The sequence below is a fragment of the Oncorhynchus mykiss genome, chromosome 16 (assembly GCF_057628025.1).
Source record: "Oncorhynchus mykiss isolate SJ-2025 chromosome 16, ASM5762802v1, whole genome shotgun sequence".
Taxonomy (NCBI): Eukaryota; Metazoa; Chordata; class Actinopteri; order Salmoniformes; family Salmonidae; genus Oncorhynchus; species Oncorhynchus mykiss.
The window spans coordinates 38,561,007-38,580,536 of NC_143037.1; the positions used below are offsets into that span (position 1 = coordinate 38,561,007).

At 40.8% G+C, this 19,530-nt stretch overlaps 1 protein-coding gene across 2 annotated transcripts; it reads left to right on the top strand.

The window, feature by feature from the left end:
• Positions 1-381: 381 nt before the first annotated feature.
• Positions 382-16,325, top strand: LOC100301728 (RER1 retention in endoplasmic reticulum 1 homolog (S. cerevisiae)). Of its 2 annotated transcripts, NM_001160557.2 has the most exon segments (8): positions 519-574; positions 3,283-3,368; positions 3,627-3,731; positions 4,523-4,619; positions 13,248-13,326; positions 14,040-14,175; positions 14,405-14,459; positions 15,872-16,320. In NM_001160557.2, coding segments are annotated over 7 exon segments (564 nt in total). In that variant the 5' UTR covers positions 519-574; positions 3,283-3,287; the 3' UTR covers positions 15,883-16,320.
• The last annotated feature ends 3,205 nt before the right edge of the window (positions 16,326-19,530 follow it).

Sequence of the window (19,530 nt, forward strand, 5' to 3'; positions counted from 1 at the left end):
CACTTTTTCATTCTGGGTTATTGTGTGCAGATTAATAAGGATTTTTATTTCTTTAATCCATTTTAGAATAAGGCTGTAACGTAACAAAATGTGGTTAAAGTCAGGGCGTCTGAATACTTTCTGAATGCATTGTAAGTAAGTTCCATCAAACAGTTAATGACCCCTCGTCCTAGTGAGTAAACAACACTTGTCAAAAGGTATGTGTACTCTGTCATATGCTATATTATATTATTTTTAGAGATAAAGAACAATTCGGCTATTTAATTGGGGGCATTATTTTAGGCTACTAAAAAGCAATTGAAAGTAAAGGTTTGGCTGGATTTTTTGTTCTGTCATATAATTGTGTTGTGTCATACAAATTGGAGTTCAAATAAGTAGGTATTTTAAATTCTCCAGTGGCCAGGCAAAGTGCCACAAACCCGCTGTGCATCTCCCTCACCGGTCCAGAGTTTTCTTTGCTCTTCTGATCTTGCCTGCCGTACTTTAAAGCGAGTCCTCGCGGAAGTACTGACGTGTTCACATCAGCCCGAGAGGTAGTTAGGTAGAGCCGAGAGTGACACAGCGGCAGAATCAGGTAAGAAAAACCTGTCTTGCAGCAGTATGTCTGTCAGTAGGTGTGTGAACATATGTTCTTTAGTTTTAGTGGAATTAAGGGGACCAATAACAAAGTAATATTTCAATTGAATTCCTTTCTAAATATGATATCGAGAGGCTATGCCTATGCTAGCTAAAAAGGGCTCGGTTTCTAACCGGAAGTGAGTTGTCAAATTCACGAGGTTACTGCTGGTGGTTGTAGTTCAACTTCCCGCTGATTTGTAGCCATCATAATGACAAGATTGAGATTAAAGACTACATTTTCCTACTGTGATGTAGCAGTGTTGGACTGTTTGATTATTTGATTCCCGCTGCACATTATGGGAAGTAAAGGGAATCCATCAGTGTTTCACACACACTGTTAATGAAATGTGGTTGTTTAAAAACTACACGAACCAGGAAGGTTTTTTTTGGGGGGGGGGGGGGGGGGAATCACTCATTAGCTTTGTTCTAATGTTAGCTAACGTCACTCACCCTGCTTGCGAGACAGGAAAACATTTAATCAAAATTGCGCTATGAATAAAAAACACAAATGCTAAACATCTCATCCCAAACACAATAAATAATTGTTTTAATAGGCTACAGTAGCTAGCAACTGCATTCGTTGGCTAGCTAAGCAGTAAACGAGTCAACGTTGGAGAGCTAACTAGCCATTATGTTTCGTGAGCGACTCAACTCCACGATTTACGATGGAGTGGCGCGCCGACTAGTGTGTGGGCGGCCTATGTTTTTAATACATAGTACCGATTTCAGGGCTGTTCTTTGGGTGCTGAAATATGTCGTTTTTGATCAATTTAATTGTGTGTCTTCGGAACTCCAGTCTGCCCACACTAGTTGCCGCTATTAAATCGTGGAGTTTAGTTTAATTCGGCTATCAAGTCTGTCATTATCAGCTAACTTAAGTCTCACAATAATTGGACGACTGTTTGATAAGCAACGTGACATTTGACATGAATGGAAATGAAACGTATCGTTTGAGCCGGTAGACCTTCCAAGTAGACTATTACAAGCCAAGGACTTTGGGTGGGAAGAGTTGGGATAGCGTTAAACCACTATTTAGGCTTGAGGAGAAGATGTATCCTCTGACGCCCATTATCCTTAAATGTCTGAGTCCCATTAATCAGCTCTGCAAATGTGATGTCAAAATAAGTTAATTGCACACCCAAAATATGGAGTTTCGCAGCAAAATATCGTCTTTACTGCCGTTGTGCGCAGTATGTACTTGCAAAAAAATGTCTAAATAAAAATAGTTTTTGACCAAGTGCATGAGCCAAATCAACCTAACACCAAATGTTGATGTTAGGTTGATGTAGCTGACTTTGCTCAACTCCATGGAGTTGATCAGAGACCAGGCTCTGTGGAATTCAGCTACTACTACATCGAATCACTCCCAAGGTCAATACTTAAACATTTACATTATGTAACGCTTACCATGATGTACCAATGTTTGCCCTCTAGTTGTATGCCTTTCCTTGTTTGCTGAAATCCATACATTTTCAATAAACGTTAATCAAATACAACCACCGATTTGTTTGCTCGTTGCTTTTAGATGGCACGTGTCAATTTGAATCTCAACAACCAGTCGGTTGTATTTGATTCATGTTTTTAAAAAAATAATACGTATTTCAGAAAACAAAGGCACTCAACTACAGAGGATTAAACGTATGTACAAGGTAAGCATTTCATTTTTTGTTGAAGTATTGACCTTGGGCAAATCGATTTAGTCGGAGCTGAATTCCAAAAAGCCTGGTCTCTGCTCAACTGTTCATGGAGCTCATCAGAAACTTCCTTTACTGACCTCCTGAAAGGCGCAGCGGTCTAAGGCACTGCATCGCACAGCTAGAGGCATCACTACAGACCTGGGTTTGATCCCGGGCTGTATCACAACTGGCCGTGATCAGGCGAGACGCGCATCAGCGCATAATTGGCCCAGCATCATCTGGGTTTGGCCAGAAGAGTTTACTTGGCACATTGCGCTCTAGCGACTCCTTGTGGTGGGCCAGACGCCTGCAGGTTGACCTCGGTCATCAGTTGAGCGGTGTTTCCTCCAACACAGTGGTGCGGCTGGCTTCCGGGTTAAGCTGGCAGGTGTTAAGAAGCGTGGTTTGTTTTGGGGGATGCATGACTCAACCTTCGCCTCCTGAGCATGCTGAGGAGTTGCAGCGATGAGACAAGTTTGAAATCGGGGTGAAAAAAATATATAAAACTTCCTTTACCATGGAGTTGAGTTTAGTCAGCTATGCTGATGAGGCTTTGTTGTCGCTGTATGTGAGTGTTGTTGCCATGTTATTATATGTGGAAAAGGACTAACTGAATAAAAAAAACTAGCTAGCTATATAGCTAGCCAATTCAAAAATTACTGTAGCCTACATGTTGGGTGAGGATGATCTGCCAGTGTTAGTACTGAATACCAATAGCCTATTTGCCAAATTGCTCTGAGCTGAAGGTGAAATATCCTCACGTTCATCTGTCCACACATTATTTACATGCAGCAAATGTAGCTATGCTTTGAGTCACAGCCAGGCAAGACATTCTTGTCTTGATAGCACACCACATCAACACATTGTGTCTATAACACCTTAATATAAACACTTAGTCTACAGATCCATACTCACGTTGCAAACAAAAAGCCTGGTGGTGAAATCTGTTCAAGTAATGCCTCTTAACAACCCCTTTCTCTCCTTGCAGACAGAATGTCAGAAGGGGACAGTGTTGGTGAATCAATCCATGGGAAACCATCCACAATTGGAAGCTTCTTCACACGGGTTGGACAGGTACTGCTGCCAGGTCCTTTAGTTGTTCTCTCATCAAATGTCAAGAGGAAAGAAAACTAGGCTAAACCAAGGGAAACGCTGCCACCACTATTTTGATGAAGATAACCATTGGACCCACTGTCACAGTGGTGCTGCATTGAAAAGCTAGAAATTGAACTTCAGATAAGACGATGTGAAAATGTGACGCTTTATCTAATGTTTACTGTTGAGCTCCTGGTAATGGTTGTGCACTGTCTTTCTGTTTGATGTCTTTTCCAGATCTATCAGTCATGGCTAGACAGGTCGACGCCGTTCTCCATAGGGCGATGGGGAGTCACACTTTCGCTAACGGCCATCTACATGATCAGAGTGTACATATTACAGGTAGAGAAACACACCACACTCAGGGCCTATGCTGGGTCGCGTTCAGGAGGTTGCAAGGTACTGAACACTACAGATAGAAGTGCCATGAGTAGAGCTGACATTTTTCCTTTCTCAGCATGTCAGAGGTATATCTGTTTAATATATTTCTATCTTAGCGTTCCACAACATTTTTCTCTACTGAATATGCATCTGACGTCTTTTGAAGGTAGACTCTAATCTGGCGTCACCATATACAGTGCGACAACTTCCTCCTTTGATGAAAATAACAACGAAAGTCAAATCTGCCAAGATATGGGTATGCCTCAATGGAGGGAGCCTATAACTGGCTTGTCAGATGTGGGGATGCCTCAATGGAGGGAGCCTGTAACTGGCTTGTCAGATGTGGGTATGTCTCAATGGAGGGAGCCTGTAACCGGCTTGTCAGATTTGACTTCTATTGTTTATGACTGATCATGTTACATTTGAATTTGAACGTTAAGCTATTTTCTCCCAGGGTTCTGCAATGTGCCTTTAGGCGTAATATGCACTTGCACACATCCAAGAAGTAGAAGATCACTTTGGGAGTGTCTGTGTGAAAATGGAGGCCACTGTTTTCCCTTTAGACTAGTATTGCCCCAGATCTTGTCAAATCAGTCAATGTGATACATTTGTGAATTGTGTGAGGGAATACACATGTTTACGCTTATTTAATTTCCAGTTTGGATAAGAGCGTCTGCTAAATGAGTAACATTTTAAAATGTAATGTACGAAATTCAATGAACACTAATATAGGTTCTCTCTGCTCCCACCAGGGTTGGTATATTGTAACATACGCTCTGGGAATCTACCATCTCAACCTGTTCATCGCTTTTCTATCACCAAAAGTGGATCCATCAATGCTTGACGAAGGTAAGTTAGAGTTGACTGTAACATACGACATTCCTTTGGGTTGCAGTCATGTTTGAGAAGTTTACGTTCTCACATAAAACAATGTACAGGAGTGTCTCCTCGCACTCTCTTCATGAAGAGACCCTCCATGTAGGACTGAGACTATATTAAAAAAACTTTGACTAGGGGTGTGTATCTTTGGCCGACTACTCACCTTGATACACTGGTGTGTATATTATTCAGGAAAGAGACATAGTTTGGGACGATTAATATATGTTTCAGTCCAATGCAACTAAATATTTATTTTCCAGTGAATCAGGATACGTTTTCATCCTTATGACTAAACAAAGACTATTAAAAAATGACATTTTCTAATTGGGTGATTCGCAAGAAACTCGCACTTCACAAAAATTCCTCTTGAATCACTAAGATCAGATCTTTATTTATCTATTTCATAATTATGGTTGTTAATGAGATTATGTAATTTACAACAATTTCCACATCTACCAATGCAAAAATTATCAGTACTGCAACAGTTTTAGAAGTCTAAAGTAGTAATAAATACATTTCTAATATTTGTTTTAGCATTCCTCACTTAATGAAAGGGCCTGATTTAAAACATGACACTGAAAACAAATATTTAAAATGTAATTATTATTTTGTAACTTCTCATTACCACAACACAACCTTTTCTGAATAATTTTCATGTACACATTTAGATAAAGGCATAGTACCAGATTAAGCCCAAATAACTGAAGAGTACATTTTATTTGTTCTAATAGTTTTAAATGTTGGTGCATTAGGGTAATGATGAGCAGGTTTCAGAGATCAAAATGTTGGCTATTTAAAAGTTATACTGAGCTCTATTAGAGATACACTTTTGTGTGTATATATAGTGTACAGTTGAAGTCGGACGTTTACATACACCTTAGCCAACTACATTTAAACTCAGTTTTTCACAATTCCTGACATTTAATCCTAGTAGAAAGTCCCTGTTTTAGGTCAGTTAGGATCACCACTTTATTTTAAGAATGTGAAATGTCAGAATAATACCTTGACTTTGTTGTCCTTAAGCCATTTTGCCACAACTTGCTTGGTTGAGGTCATTGTCCATTTGGAAGACCCAGTTGCGACCAAGCTTTAACTTCCTGTCTGATGTCTTGTGATGTTGCTTCAATATATCCATGTAATTTCTCCTCATGATGCCATCTATTTTGTGAAGTGCACCAGACCCTCCTGCAGCAAAGCACCCCCACAACATGATGCTGCCACCCCCGTGCTTCACGGTTGGGATGGTGTTCTTCGGCTTGCAAGCCTCCCCCTTTTTCCTCCAAACATAACGAAAGTCATTATGGCCAAACAGTTCTATTTTTGTTTCATCAGACCAGAGGACATTTCTCCAAAAAATACGATCTTTGTCCCCATGTGCCGTTCCAAACTGTAGTCTGGCTTTTTTATGGCGGTTTTGGAGCAGTGGCTTCTTCCTTGCTGTGTGGCCTTTCAGGTTATGTCGACCTGTTTCCTCTAGCATCTTCACAAGGTCCTTTGCTGTAGTTCTGGGATTAATTTTCACTTTTTGCACCAAAGTACGTTCATCGCTAGGAGACAGAACGCGTCTCCTTCCTGAGCGGTATGACGGCTGCGTGGTCCCATGGTGTTTATACTTGCGTACTATTGTTTGTACAGATGAACGTGGTACCTTCAGGCGTTTGGAGGATGAACCAGACTTGTGCAGGTCTACAATTTTTGGGGGGCTGATTTCTTTTGATTTTCCCATGATGTCAAGCAAAAAGCCACTGAGTTTGAAGGTAGGCCTTGAAATACATCCACAGGTAAACCTCCACTTGACTGAAATTATGTCAATTAGCCTATCAGAAGCTTCTAAAGCCATGACATAATTTCCTGGAATCTTCCAAGCTGTTTAAAGGCATAGTCAACTTAGTGTATGTAAACTTCTGACCCACTGGAATTGTGATACAGTGAATTATAAGTGAAATAATCTGTCTGTAAACAATTGTTGGAACAATGACTTGTGTCATGCACAAAGTAGATGTCCTAACCGACTTGCAAGACTATAGTTTGTTAACAAGAAATTTGTGGAGTGCTTGAAAAACGAGTTTTAATGACTCCAACCTAAGTGTATATAAACTTCCGACTTCAACTGTTTGTGGACACCCCTTCAAATTAGTGGATTTGGCTATTTCAGCTACACCTGTTCGAGCACACAGCCATGAAATCTCCATGGACAAACATTGGCAGTAGAACTGAAGAGCTCAGTGACTTTCAACGTGGCACCGTAATAGGATGCCACCTTTCCAACAAGTCAGTTCGTCAAAGTTCTGCCCTGCTAGAGCTGCACCGGTCAACTTTAAGTGCTGTCATTGGGAGGTGGAAACATCTAGGAGCATCAACGGCTCAGTCACAAAGTGGTAGGCCATACAAGCTTACAGAATGGGACCGCCGAAGCGCGTAAAAATTGTCTGTCCTTGGTTGCAGCACTCGCTACCGAGTTCCAAACTGCCTCTGGAAGCAACGTCAGCAGAATAACTGTTTGTCGGGGGTTTCATGAAATGGATTTCCATGGCTGAACAGCCACACGCAAGCCTAAGATCACCATGCTCAATGCCAAGCGTTGGCTGGAGTGGTGTAAGCCGCCATTGGACTCTGGAGCAGTGAAAACGCGTTCTTTGGCCATCTAGCAGTCCAACGGCCGAATCACAGAGCCCTGACCTAAACCCCATCGAACAGCTTTGGGATGAATTGGAATGCCGACTGCAAGCCTGGCCTAATCGCCCAACCTCAGTGCCTGACCTCACTAATGCTCTTGTGGCTGAATGGAAGCAAGTCCCCGCAGCAATGTTCCAACTTCTAGTGGAAAGCCTTCCCAGAAGAGTGTAGGCTGTTAGAGCAGCAAAGTGGGACCAACTCCATATTAATGCCCATGATTTTGGAATGGGATGTTTGACGAGCAGGTGTCCAAATACTTTTGGTCATGTACTGTATCATGGGTGAATAAAACTTTATTTAAAAAATGTGTTTTTACAGAAATTTGAAAAAGTCTTAAGGTAATGACAAACATGTCCACATACAGTGTTTTTACTTAATAAATATTTAGTTTAATGTGAACTTCAGATGGTATACAATTTATGATTAATCAAATTTTATTTGTCACATACACATGGTTACCAGATGTTAATGCGAGTGTAGTGAAATGCTTGTGCTTCTAGTTCCGACAATGCAGTAATATCCAAACTACAGCAACAGTGTTTTATTCGAATACATTAGGTTTTTCGAAAGTAAAATTGTCTAAAAGGAACTGAATATATGGATGTATTTTGGTAATGAGAATTTGGGGTGAAAATTTATGAAATTCAGGCTCATATTTATTTTAAATGAGACACTATGCCTAAACTAGGCACCTTAGTCTTCAGAATGACGGGGGGGGTCGTCGTCGTCTCATACCAATTCTCAGAAAGTATTGGTGAATAGTTAAACCCCTACTCTGTACACTAAAGCAGCCTTTCTTTAAGTATGGTTTGGTGACTAATTAAACCCCTACTCTGTACACGAAAGCAGCCTTTAAGTATGGTTTGCGGCCCCACCTGTTAATGGTGGGTTGCAATGTGTCACAGTAAATGTATAATTATTTAATTCATTACCGGAATTGATTTGGCCAAGTGCAATTGCGCTCTATGGTAACTGTGCTCTCTCTGCTTAGCAGGGGTGTCTCTGCTCATTTTGGTAACTGCACGAGTGGGAGGGAGACGCCTGTGTGCTTTGCTTTGTTTGATCTTGTTTCTGCAGTTTTATTGAAGATCACTCGGTGACCCACACGCTGCAGCGCTGTTGTTCAGCAGCAGATGATGCGCTGTCAGCCACTGATTTTGTTATTCTCACCGCTGTCATTAAATGGACTAAATCTAGCCACAAGTTCTGACTGAGCTCATACAGCGCAAATACAGCGATGAGTTTCTCTCTCATGCAAACTTTGAGAAATGGTGAGGAGCACCCACTGTGTTTTATGCGCGAAGTGCTTAGTAATGAGTCTCTCAAAACAAAAAATGTAAATGACACATCCTGACCAAACAGCCACAGCATGATGGTAAACCCAGGGAGGTCTTTCAGAACAGGGCAGAATGCTTCAGGAAACAGGGCTTCAACAGTGGAAAAATAAGTCTAGCAAGGCACTGTTGTCATTTTATAACAGGTGATGATCAATAGAAATAAGGAGGTACTAACTGACTCTCATAGTAGTAAATGTTAATTTCTCTTTCAAATAATCCCCTTGTACACAGCTAAGAGCTAGCTAATGTTAGCAAAAGAAAGTTAGCTACTGTACTTAAAAAAAAGTATTAACTAGCGAAGTCAGTTAAGAACAAATACTTGTTTTACAATGATGGCCTACCAGAAGGCCTCCTGTGGGGACAGGCTGGGGTTACAAATAAATATTGGACAAAACACATAACGATGAGACACAACAACACTACAAAAAGAGAGACCTAAGACAACAACAGCATGACAGCAACACAGCATGGCAGCAACACATGATAGCAGCACAAAACATGGTACAAATATTATTGAGTACAGACAACAGCACAAAGACAAGAAGGAAGAGACAACAATACATCACACAAAGCAGCCACAACTGTCAGTAAGAGTGTCCATGATTGAGTCTTTGAATGAAGAGCTGGAGATAAAACTGTCCAGTTGTTGCAGTTCGTTCCAGTCGCTAGCTGCAGCGAACTGAAAAGAGGAGCGACCCAGTGTGTGATTTGGGACCTTTTAACAGAATGTAACTGGCAGAACAGGTGTTGTATGTGGAGGATGAGGGCTGCAGTAGATATCTCAGATAGGGGGAAGTGAGGCTTAAGAGGGTTTTATAAATAAGCATCAACCAATGGGTCTTGCGACGGGTATACAGAGATGTCCAATTTACAGAAGAGTATAGAGTGCAGTGATGACATCTAATGGCCGAATGGTAAAGGACATCTAGCCACTCACCTTTACCTGCCGATCTATACATTTTGTCTCTGTAATCTAGCATGGGTAGGATGGTTATCTGAATCAGGGTTAGTTTTGCAGCTGGGGTGAAAGAGGAGTGATTATAATAGAAGAAACCAAGTCTAGATTTAACTTTAGCCTGCAGCTTTGATATGTGCTGAGAGAAGGACAGTGTACTGTCTAGCCATACTCCCAAGTACTTGTATGAGGTGAGTACCTCAAACTCTAAACCCTCCAAGGTAGTAATCACACCTGTGGGGAGAGGGGCATTCTTCTTTTAGAGGTGTTCAGAACTAGGCTAAGGGCAGAGGAAGCTTGTTGGACACTAAGAAAGCTTTGTTGTAGAGCGTTTAACACAATCCGGGTAGGGGCCAGCTGAGTATGACTATGATCCGCATATAAATGGATGAGAGAGCTTCCTACTGCCTGAGCTATGTTGTTGATGTAAATTGAGAAGATCGTGGGGCCTAGGATTGACCCTTGGGGTACTCCCTTGGTGATGTGCAGTGGCTGAGACTGCAGGTGTTCTGACTTTATACACTGCACTCTTTGAGAGAGGTAGTTAGCAAACCAGGCCAAAGACCCTTGTCGTGTCTTTGGCTATGCCGGATTAAGTGATATGCTATTCTATAAAATAATTTATCCATAATTAATATGACCTGATTGAGCTAATCATGTAAATGTATAAGAATATTTATAGAGCTGTTATCTTCCGAATAAACTCTTAAAGACCTAGTAATATTTTACATCAATAGCAGTCAATATTAATCGTCATCCTAATTCAGTCTCATCTGAAAGTTGTAAATTCTTGGTTATCTGCACGAACCCTGGCTAACAAGTTAAATCAGCAATACAAAATTGGGTTTAATTATTTATTTACTAAATACCTAACTAATCACACAGAATTACACATACACATAATTAATTATAACTTGATTACAAATTATGTCATAAAGGAAAACGTCCCTAGCGGGCGGAACAGATATGACAGCTGGTTACACAAAAGAAAAGGGCTGGGTTTGAGTGACAGAGCGGGAAGACTGAGGAACAAAGGGAGAAGCTGTGCTATCGTAAATACAGTGTCTTATACATTCTAAATTACAGCCCATTTGGAAAAGGAAAATGCAATAAATATTTACTCTGAGCTGCGCTTCGGTAGGTTGGTGGTAGATGGAAGGCCGTGTTGCCAAACCAAGTCCTTTGAAGAATGTCTTTGGTGGTCAATTGGATACGTTGTGGTAACGTCTTTGTGTGATAGACGGGATACTCTGTTTGTTCCTTCCTAACCTTCGTTTGCAGCTGCTGTTGCTAACTCAACGGCTAGGAGGTATCACTTCTGTAGTGAATAAGAGTTCAAAGTTCATACCATTCGCAACCAAAGCTCAAGCTGATGTTGGCTTTGTTCTGTATTTATTATCTGAACCATTCTGACATCGGACCATCGTCCTCACATCCTCGGAACAGGAGGTTATATTGTCGTCAAGGCTTTATAAAGGAAGGAAGGGAGAGGAGGGCGTGTTTGAAAAGTTTTATAGCCCATGTCCCTTCACAGGGGCGGGCCACTGATTGAGCAGAGCCCTAACCTTATGAAAACCCAAATCTCACATTTTAGAAGCTAAAATCACATTTCATCCCATCACGAATAATTTCATATTCAAACATTTAAATTGAACAACAATTCCATGTGAATCCGATAACTCTGTAAACTTTCCACTGTAGAGTTTGTCATCTTATCATTGATGAGAATGTCTCAGATGACAACCGAACTGACATCATATTCATTAAGTACCACCGCATATGTTCAATTGGTCGGATTACAAGAATATAGTTAATTTCCCCACACCTTCTGATGTTCCCAGAATCTCTATGTTAACCAAGGGGTTTGCAAATGTAACATCAGTAGGATAGAGAGAGGAAAAAGGGGGGAAGAGGTATTTATGACTGTCATACCTAACCCCAGGCCAAAGTCATGACACCCCTCAGAGACACCAATATTCCTTAGCCCGGCCCACAAGAAAAGGAATGGTCTACCGTATCATAAGCTTTGGCCAAGTCAATAAAAATAGGAGCACAACATTGCTTAGAATCAAGGGCAATAGTGACATCATTGAGGACCTTTAAGGTTGCAGTGACACATCCATAACCTGAGCGGAAACCAGATTGCATACCAGGGAGAATACTATAGACCTCAAGAAAGCCAGTTAGTTGATTGACAAGTTTCTCCAAAACTTTTGATAAACAGGGCAAACTAGGAATTGGCCTATAACAGTTAGGATCAGCTTTATCGCACCCTTTAAATAATGAATGCACCGTGGCTGCCTTCTGAGCAATGGGAACCTCCCCAGAGAGGAGAGACAGGATTGGCGACGATAAGTGCTGCAACCTTAAAGAAAGAAAGAATCTGACCCAGATGTTTTTGGGGATTCAAGTTTAAAACTTCTTCGGGATTGGTGGGTCCCCTGCGGGATGGTTGAGCTAACATAGGCTAATGCGATTAAGATGAGGTTGTAAGTAACAAGAACATTTCCCAGGACAGACATATCTGATATTGGCAGAAAGCTTACATTCTTTTTAATCTAACTGCACTGTCCAATTTACTGTAGCTAATACAGTGAAATAAGGAGAGTGCACAATTTTGAACATGAAAAGATATGAATAAAAAAATTAGGCACATTTGGGCAGTCTTGATACAACTTTTTGAACAGAAATGCAATGGTTCATTGGATCAATCTTAAACTTGCATTTACACTTGTCATCTAGTGGCCAAAATCTGCATTGCACCTGAGCTGGAATAATACATTATGGCCTTTCTCTTGCATTTCAAAGATGGTGCAAAATAAATACAAAAATATGGGGTCTTTGTATTATCTTTTACCAGATCTAATGTGTTATAGTCTCCTACATTCCTTTCACGTTTCCACACACTTCAAAGTATTTCCTTTCAAATGTTACCAAGAATATGCATATCCTTGCTTCAGGGCCTGAGCTACAGGCAGTTTTTCATCTGAATTGTTACTTAGGGTTGTATTATCAAACGGAGTGTGTGTGTGTTCTGTTGTACATCTATGTGATGTGATCAATCTGTTTATTCCAGTTCAGAATTAAAATTATTTATTGTATTTTAACAGCAACAGTTCCAATTTAGACAGATATGCAAGAGTTTTTAATGGGGAAAATAAACGTGAATTTGTATGGGTATTTCATTTCATTGTTATTTGTTCTTGTCTATATTGCATTTGTTTTAGGCATAAGGGAAATTAAATGTGCTGATAATTACGTATAGTTGCATGTTTTCATAAGCTTGGGTCCCAGGTAAACAGAATTTCTAATTTGGTTCCCAGGCTGAAAAAGTTTAAGAACCCCTACACAAGAAAAACAAGATATTGGAGAGCTCCTTTCCTTTCAATGTGATGAGAGTAACTTAGAAAGGTATTTGTTTGGAAGCTCTTGGGTTACTATGTAAATACTGCCTTTAGTGACATTTTGGTATTTAAAACCGAATGCAAAGTGTCTACACCAGTGCTCTTATCGGGATGCTATTTAGATCAGTTTTGAAACTCTGTAGTCACTGTTCTTGTTTTGAGTCCATTTGATTGGCTAGCAAAGTGATCATCGCTGTAACTTTGCTCCCCCTCCATTCACCTGTAGATGAGGGCCCGGCGCTCCCCACCAAGCAGAACGAGGAGTTCCGTCCGTTCATCAGGAGGTTGCCTGAATTCAAATTCTGGTGAGAGCCCCCAAGGACCACACCATCTCTAGCTTGGCCTTTCACTGAACTGGACTGAGTTACAGGCTTGTGCATCATTTGTGCCCATTATTTCTGACATCCTACCACAGTGTCCTGTCGGAATATTCCACGAATCTTTGAGTGAATGATTCAATGTCACACAGAAAATACACACAATCCATGGAAAGTGAGAACATGCATATTAACGTAGTACACTGACATGTACAATACTGTCCAGCCATGTAATGGCTGTTGTGTTCTATGTCCCACTATTCAATAGCCTGGTTCACAAAAGACCTCCTGCACACTGTCCCTTGCAAATTCTCTCCTTTTATTCTGTTCACTCACCAAGTAGCCAGCTCACCCACCAATGTGAAGATGTGAAAGTATATTTCCAATAGGACACTGCACTAGGATTGCTCTTTCCAGTGCAAAGCTGTATTGTTGTACATACTTTCCTTACTATCAAGGCCATTTCATTATCCACCTGAACCTATAACAACAATGCTAATATGTACTGGAGGTGGCACTGACAAGTATGTTGTTGCCCATACTTATTTGGATGGTAGGAAACAGAAATCTCTCGTTCTTAGCTTTTCTTAGCGTTTACTTGTGCTTTTTTTTTTTACCACTATCTACAGGAAAGGAACTTGCTATCATTAACGCTGACTTTTTTGTTGATGTGTACATGTGTTTTTCTTTTATGTCTTCAGGCATTCGGCAACAAAAGGCATCGTCATCGCCATGATTTGCACGTTCTTTGAAGCCTTCAATGTGCCAGTGTTCTGGCCCATACTTGTAATGTACTTCATCATGCTTTTCTGCATCACCATGAAGAGGCAGATCAAGGTATGGGAAATCCAGTGACGCTGCTGCTTACTCTGCATGATATATAGTTGTATCAGGCAATTCAAAGCTAAATGTATCGCAGTCATACAATCCTAATTAAATCCTCTGCTCTTGATATGTATCTGTAGTTAATCATGCTAGTCAATCTTCAAGATGTTTCACTGAGAATTCAGTGAATAAGAACATCATGTGAATGTGGCTCATTTTATTTTTCTTGTCCTACTTTCAGCATATGGTCAAGTACAGATACCTCCCCTTCACACACGGGAAGAGGACTTACAGAGGCAAGGAAGAAACCGGGAAACCTTTTGCTAGTTAAAATCAACCCCCCCCCCATTGAGAATTAAAAGTTATGGAAAAATAGTATATGTGGGTCAAAGGGGTCAGTGATTTGTCTGAGGGGAAAAAAGATACAATAAATAGTTTTGATCCTAAATGTTGACAGTATTGGATGGTAGTAGTGCTGAGGATTGACGTAATCACAAGAGAACACGCTGCCTTTGGTTATTATGGGGAGTCATCTCTCAGCCGCGGGATACCGTCGTCTTTGGTCAGTGGATGAAACGCAGTGCCGCCCTTTGCCTTGTAACCCCCTGGGGTAAGTATGAACTCTGCTGGAGGGGGCGCCACTGGACGGATTGCAGGAGAAATTCCTTTGTGGAATCTTAATGACGCTCCGTTTCTAACTCCTCTGGCTCCAAGCGAAATACAACTACTATTGATTAAAGACATGGTACCTACTCGTTTATAACGTGTACTTGTGGGAGGTCCTTAGGTTTCGAAATAACCTGATTAGATGTACTTTTTATTTCATTGATTTAAATTGATGTGGGTCTATGATCAAGTGTACTTTTGCACTGTCTTGAGACTCACATCAGAAATGTTCCTTTATGTAAAGCAGTTCATTTTTAGTGACTGGTTACCCTCAGTTGAACACCAATTCACTACATACAATACCTATCAGAACTATTCAGAACCATAGTCCAACCATCCGTTGATGGCACAAGCAGTGATTTAGGTATAGGAGATTGGCTAGATAACAAGTTGGCGAAGAGTGAAAACACTGCATGGCTTGGACAGAGTTGGTGTACTTTCCAGAGAATATCATCATGGAGAATGATGAAATGTCATGTTTTTTTACAACATTATGTACAGAGAGGTTTAAGATAGCCCAGTTCAAGATGTGTGGCTGCTAAAAAGAAGGAAAAAAAGTGTTAATTAATTTGTTACTGTTTTTCCCTCCGTAGCCATAGAATCCCTTTTGTGTTTATTCCCTTTGCTTTCCCGTCATGTCAAACATACGATTTGCTTGTACAGTTGCAGAGAACTGTAACTGTCATTCAGCACTCCTGGATACTAAATGACAGATTAATTTACGTCTAGCTATGGGGAAGCAAATCAAGTAGTTCAACTTCAGATTTATGCTTTGCGCCCCCTGTGAATATAATTTTTGGGGTTCAGATTTCTTAAAATGTACATCAGTATCATACTCGTATTCAAATTATTCTTTCCTTACAAAAAAGTTATCCCCTGAAAGACCATATCCTTTGAACAAGCAGTTTAGGCAACTGTTTACAAACTGGGGTATATTCCATTCAAATCTAGTAGCTTGATACTCACATTCTGTATTTTTCTTTTGACAAATGTGGTCTAATCATTCCAAACAAAAATATTTTCTCTTTCTCTTCTTTTGCAGAGGACACATGAGAAAAGTGAGATTGAGAGCTTTTAATGTATGAAGGGGGTATGCTGGGGATCTTATGAAAAGTATGCGGTAGTATTTTTTGTAACCAGAGACATTTTGGAAAACCTTTTGATCAGCAATAGGGAAGGGAAGAAAAAAAAATCCTGTCAAAGTACATAGTGTTTCCAAGGGTTTATATCTATTTTAAAGATTACATTTGTTTTGAGATTTATTTTCAAAAAAACATTTCTTCAAACAACTGTTAAACAAGTGTTCCAAGTCATCGTATGTCATTAAAAAAAAAAACGAGTAAAATTGATTTCTAGATTTACAAACTTTCTCATGAGAGATTGCATGTTCTTGGTTGCTCTTGTGCTGCAATTATAAACAAAAAAAAGATTTTAGTAACTTTTAAGTGTAATTTTTTTCACTCCAAATGCTATTAAAGAGACTGTGTCCCTTCAAATTAGGTGTGGCTGTTTCTGCTTCATGTTTTAGGATCTCACTGACATTTGTCTGTTAACTTTAATCCATTCCTGCTTTTAGAAGTAACCATTAGGGCGGTAGGTAGACCAGCGGAGATGGACAGTTCGATTCCCGGGCCAGGCACTGGAAAAATAGGGGGAATTGATCTGGCAACTGGAGGGCTGATGGGTTCACATCTTAAAGACCTTCCCCTACTGTTGGGCCCTTGAACAAGGCCATTAACCCCACAACCTGCTCTCCATATAGGGGAGCTGCTCGTCTCAACTGTATGTGATGTCTGTGGGGGAACGATCATCAGCAGCGCCTGAGCAGTTGGTGTGGACACAGGCACTCTGCCTTCACATTTAGTATCTGAAGAAAACAATGATGCAGCATCTCCTAGCCCTGCAGGTAATTCATTACCTGAATCATTTTCTTGCCCAGCCTCTGAGTTTAAACTGGATGGAGAATATATACTGGGAGGACTTTGACGTTCATCATGCCAGGAGCTCAGTTCTTTACAACAGACCGGAGACTGGATTTCTCTCTGAGTACTGTAGCACAAAATACCTTTCCACATTCAGGGAACTCCCAACTCTAGACCTGGAGAGGCACTGGGTGTGCAGGGTTGTTTTTTTACAGCCCAACGCCCAATTTTAATTAAGCGATGCTTGTACTGAATACCAAGGTGACTATTGTAAACTGTTCTGTTAGTGTTGGTTTGGGAATAAAAGCCTGCATACCCAGTTGGAGTTGGAGACCCCTGAGTTAAATAATAACACATTTAAATGAAATGTCTTTCATAGTACTGTAAATGTATTATAGCGGGGCTATTCTACTATGTTCTTACAGGGGCTGGATCTGAAAAACGTTATTTACAGGGGTGGCAGACATTTTTTACATGGGATTACTCTTCCTAAAACTGGTATTAAAATTAAATATGGCTAAAAGTTCATTTTAAGTGCTTTAATATTAGCCTAATTCAGTGCATTAAATTGTTTAAATAATGGTACACATTTGTACTTACAGTGCATTCGGAAAGTACTCTGACCCCTTAACTTTTTTCACATATTGTTACGTTACAGCCTTAATCTAAAAATGTATTATATTCTAAAATTGATAAATTAAAAAAAATCCATCTACACGCAATACCCCATAATGACAGTGAAAACAGGTAGACATTTTTGCACATTTATTAAGAAGAAAAAACAGAAATTCCTTATTTACGTAAGTATTCAGATCCTTTGCTATATCGGATCTTCCATTCCTCTCAAACATTTTAGAAAAGGCTGTTGCGCATCAACTCACTGCCTTCCTGAAGACAAACAATGTATACGAAATGCTGATTTTAGACCCCATCATAGCACTGAGACTGCACTTGTGAAGGTGGTAAATTACTTTTAATGGCATCAGACCGAGGCTCTGTACCTGTCCTCGTGCTCCTAGACCTTAGTGCTGCTTTTGATACCATCGATCACCACATTATTTTGGAGAGATTGGAAACCCAAATTGGTCTACATGGACAAGTTCTGGCCTGGTTTAGAGCTTATTTGTCGGAAGGATATCAGTTTGTCTCTGTGAATGGTTTGTCCTCTGACAAATCAACTGTAAATTTCAATGTTCCTCAAGGTTCTGTTTTTGGACCACTATTGTTTTCACTATATATTTTACCTCTTTGGGGATGTCATTCGAAAACATAATGTTAACTTTCACTGCTATGCGGATGACACACAGCTGTACATTTCAATGAAACATGGTGAGGCCCCAAAATTAACCTCGCTAGAAGCCTGTGTTTCAGACATAAGGAAGTGGATGTCTGCAAACGTTCTACTTTTAAACTTGGACAACACAGAGATGCTTGTTCTAGGTCCCAAGAAACAACGAGATCTTCTGTTGAATCTGACAATTAATCTTAATGGTTGTACAGTCGTCTCAAATAAAACTGTGAAGGACCTTGGTGTTACTCTGGACCCTGATCTCTCTTTTGACGAACATATCAAGACTGTTTCAAGGACAGCTTTTTTACATCTACGTAACATTGCATAAATCAGAAACTTTCTGTCCAGAAAGGATGCAGAAAAATGTATCCATGCTTTTGTTACTTCTAGGTTAGACTACTGCAATGCTTTACTTTCTGTCTACCTGGATAAAGCACTAAAAAAACTTCAGTTAGTGCTAAATATGGCTACTAGAGTCCTGACTAGAACCAAAAAATGTGATCATATTACTCCAGTGCTAGCCTCCCTACACTGGCTTCCTGTCAAGGCAAGGGCTGATTTCAAGGTTTTACTGCTAACCTACAAACCATTACATGGGCTTGCTCGTACCTATCTCTCTGATTTGGTCCTGCAGTACATACCTACATGTACACTACGGTCACAAGACGCAGGCCTCCTAATTGTCCCTAGAATGTCTAAGCAAACAGCTGGAGGCAGGGCTTTCTCCTATAGAGCTCCATTTTTATGGAATGGTCTGCCTACCCATGTGAGAGACGCAAACTCGGTCTCAACCTTTAAGTCTTTACTGAAGACTCATCTCATCTCTTCAGTGGGGCATATGATTGAGTTTAGTCTGGCCCAGGAGTGTGAAGGTGAACGGAAAGGCTCTGGAGCAACGAACCGCCCTTGCTGTCTCTGCCTGGCTGGTTCCCCTCTTTCCACTGGGATTCTCTGCCTCAAACCCTATTACAGGGGCTGAGTCACTGGCTTACTGGTGCTCTTTCAGGCCGTCCCAAGGAGGGGTGCGTCACTTGAGTGGGTTGAGTCACTGATGTGATCTTCCTGTCTGGATTGGTGCCCCCCCTTGGGTTGTGCCGTGGCAGATATCTTTGTGAGGCTAAACTCGGCCTTGTCTCAGGATGGTAAGTTGGTAGTTGAAGATATCCCTCTAGTGGTGTGGGGGCTGTGCTTTGGCGAAGTGGGTGGGGTTAAATCCTTCCTGTTTGGCCCTGTCCGGGGGTATCATCGGATGGGGCCACAGTGTCTCCTGACCCCCCCTGTCTCAGCCGCCAGTATTTATGCTGCAGTAGTTTATGTGTCGGGGTGCTAGGGTCAGTTTGTTACATCTGGAGTACTTCTCCTGTCTTATCTGGTGTCCTGTGTGAATTTAAGTATGCTCTCTCTAATTCTCTCTTTCTCTCTTTCTTTCTCTCTCTCGGAGGACCTGAGCCCTAGGACCATGCCTCAGGACTACCTGGCATGATGACT

Bases quoted from the DNA above. Each gene is read 5' to 3' on its own strand.
- LOC100301728 (XM_021564391.3), top strand. From the start codon at position 3,288: ATGTCAGAAGGGGACAGTGTTGGTGAATCAATCCATGGGAAACCATCC. The intron at 3,369-3,626 runs GTACTGCTGCCA...TGTCTTTTCCAG, and splicing joins TCTTCACACGGGTTGGACAG to ATCTATCAGTCATGGCTAGA. The intron at 13,327-14,039 runs GTGAGAGCCCCC...TTATGTCTTCAG, and splicing joins TTGCCTGAATTCAAATTCTG to GCATTCGGCAACAAAAGGCA.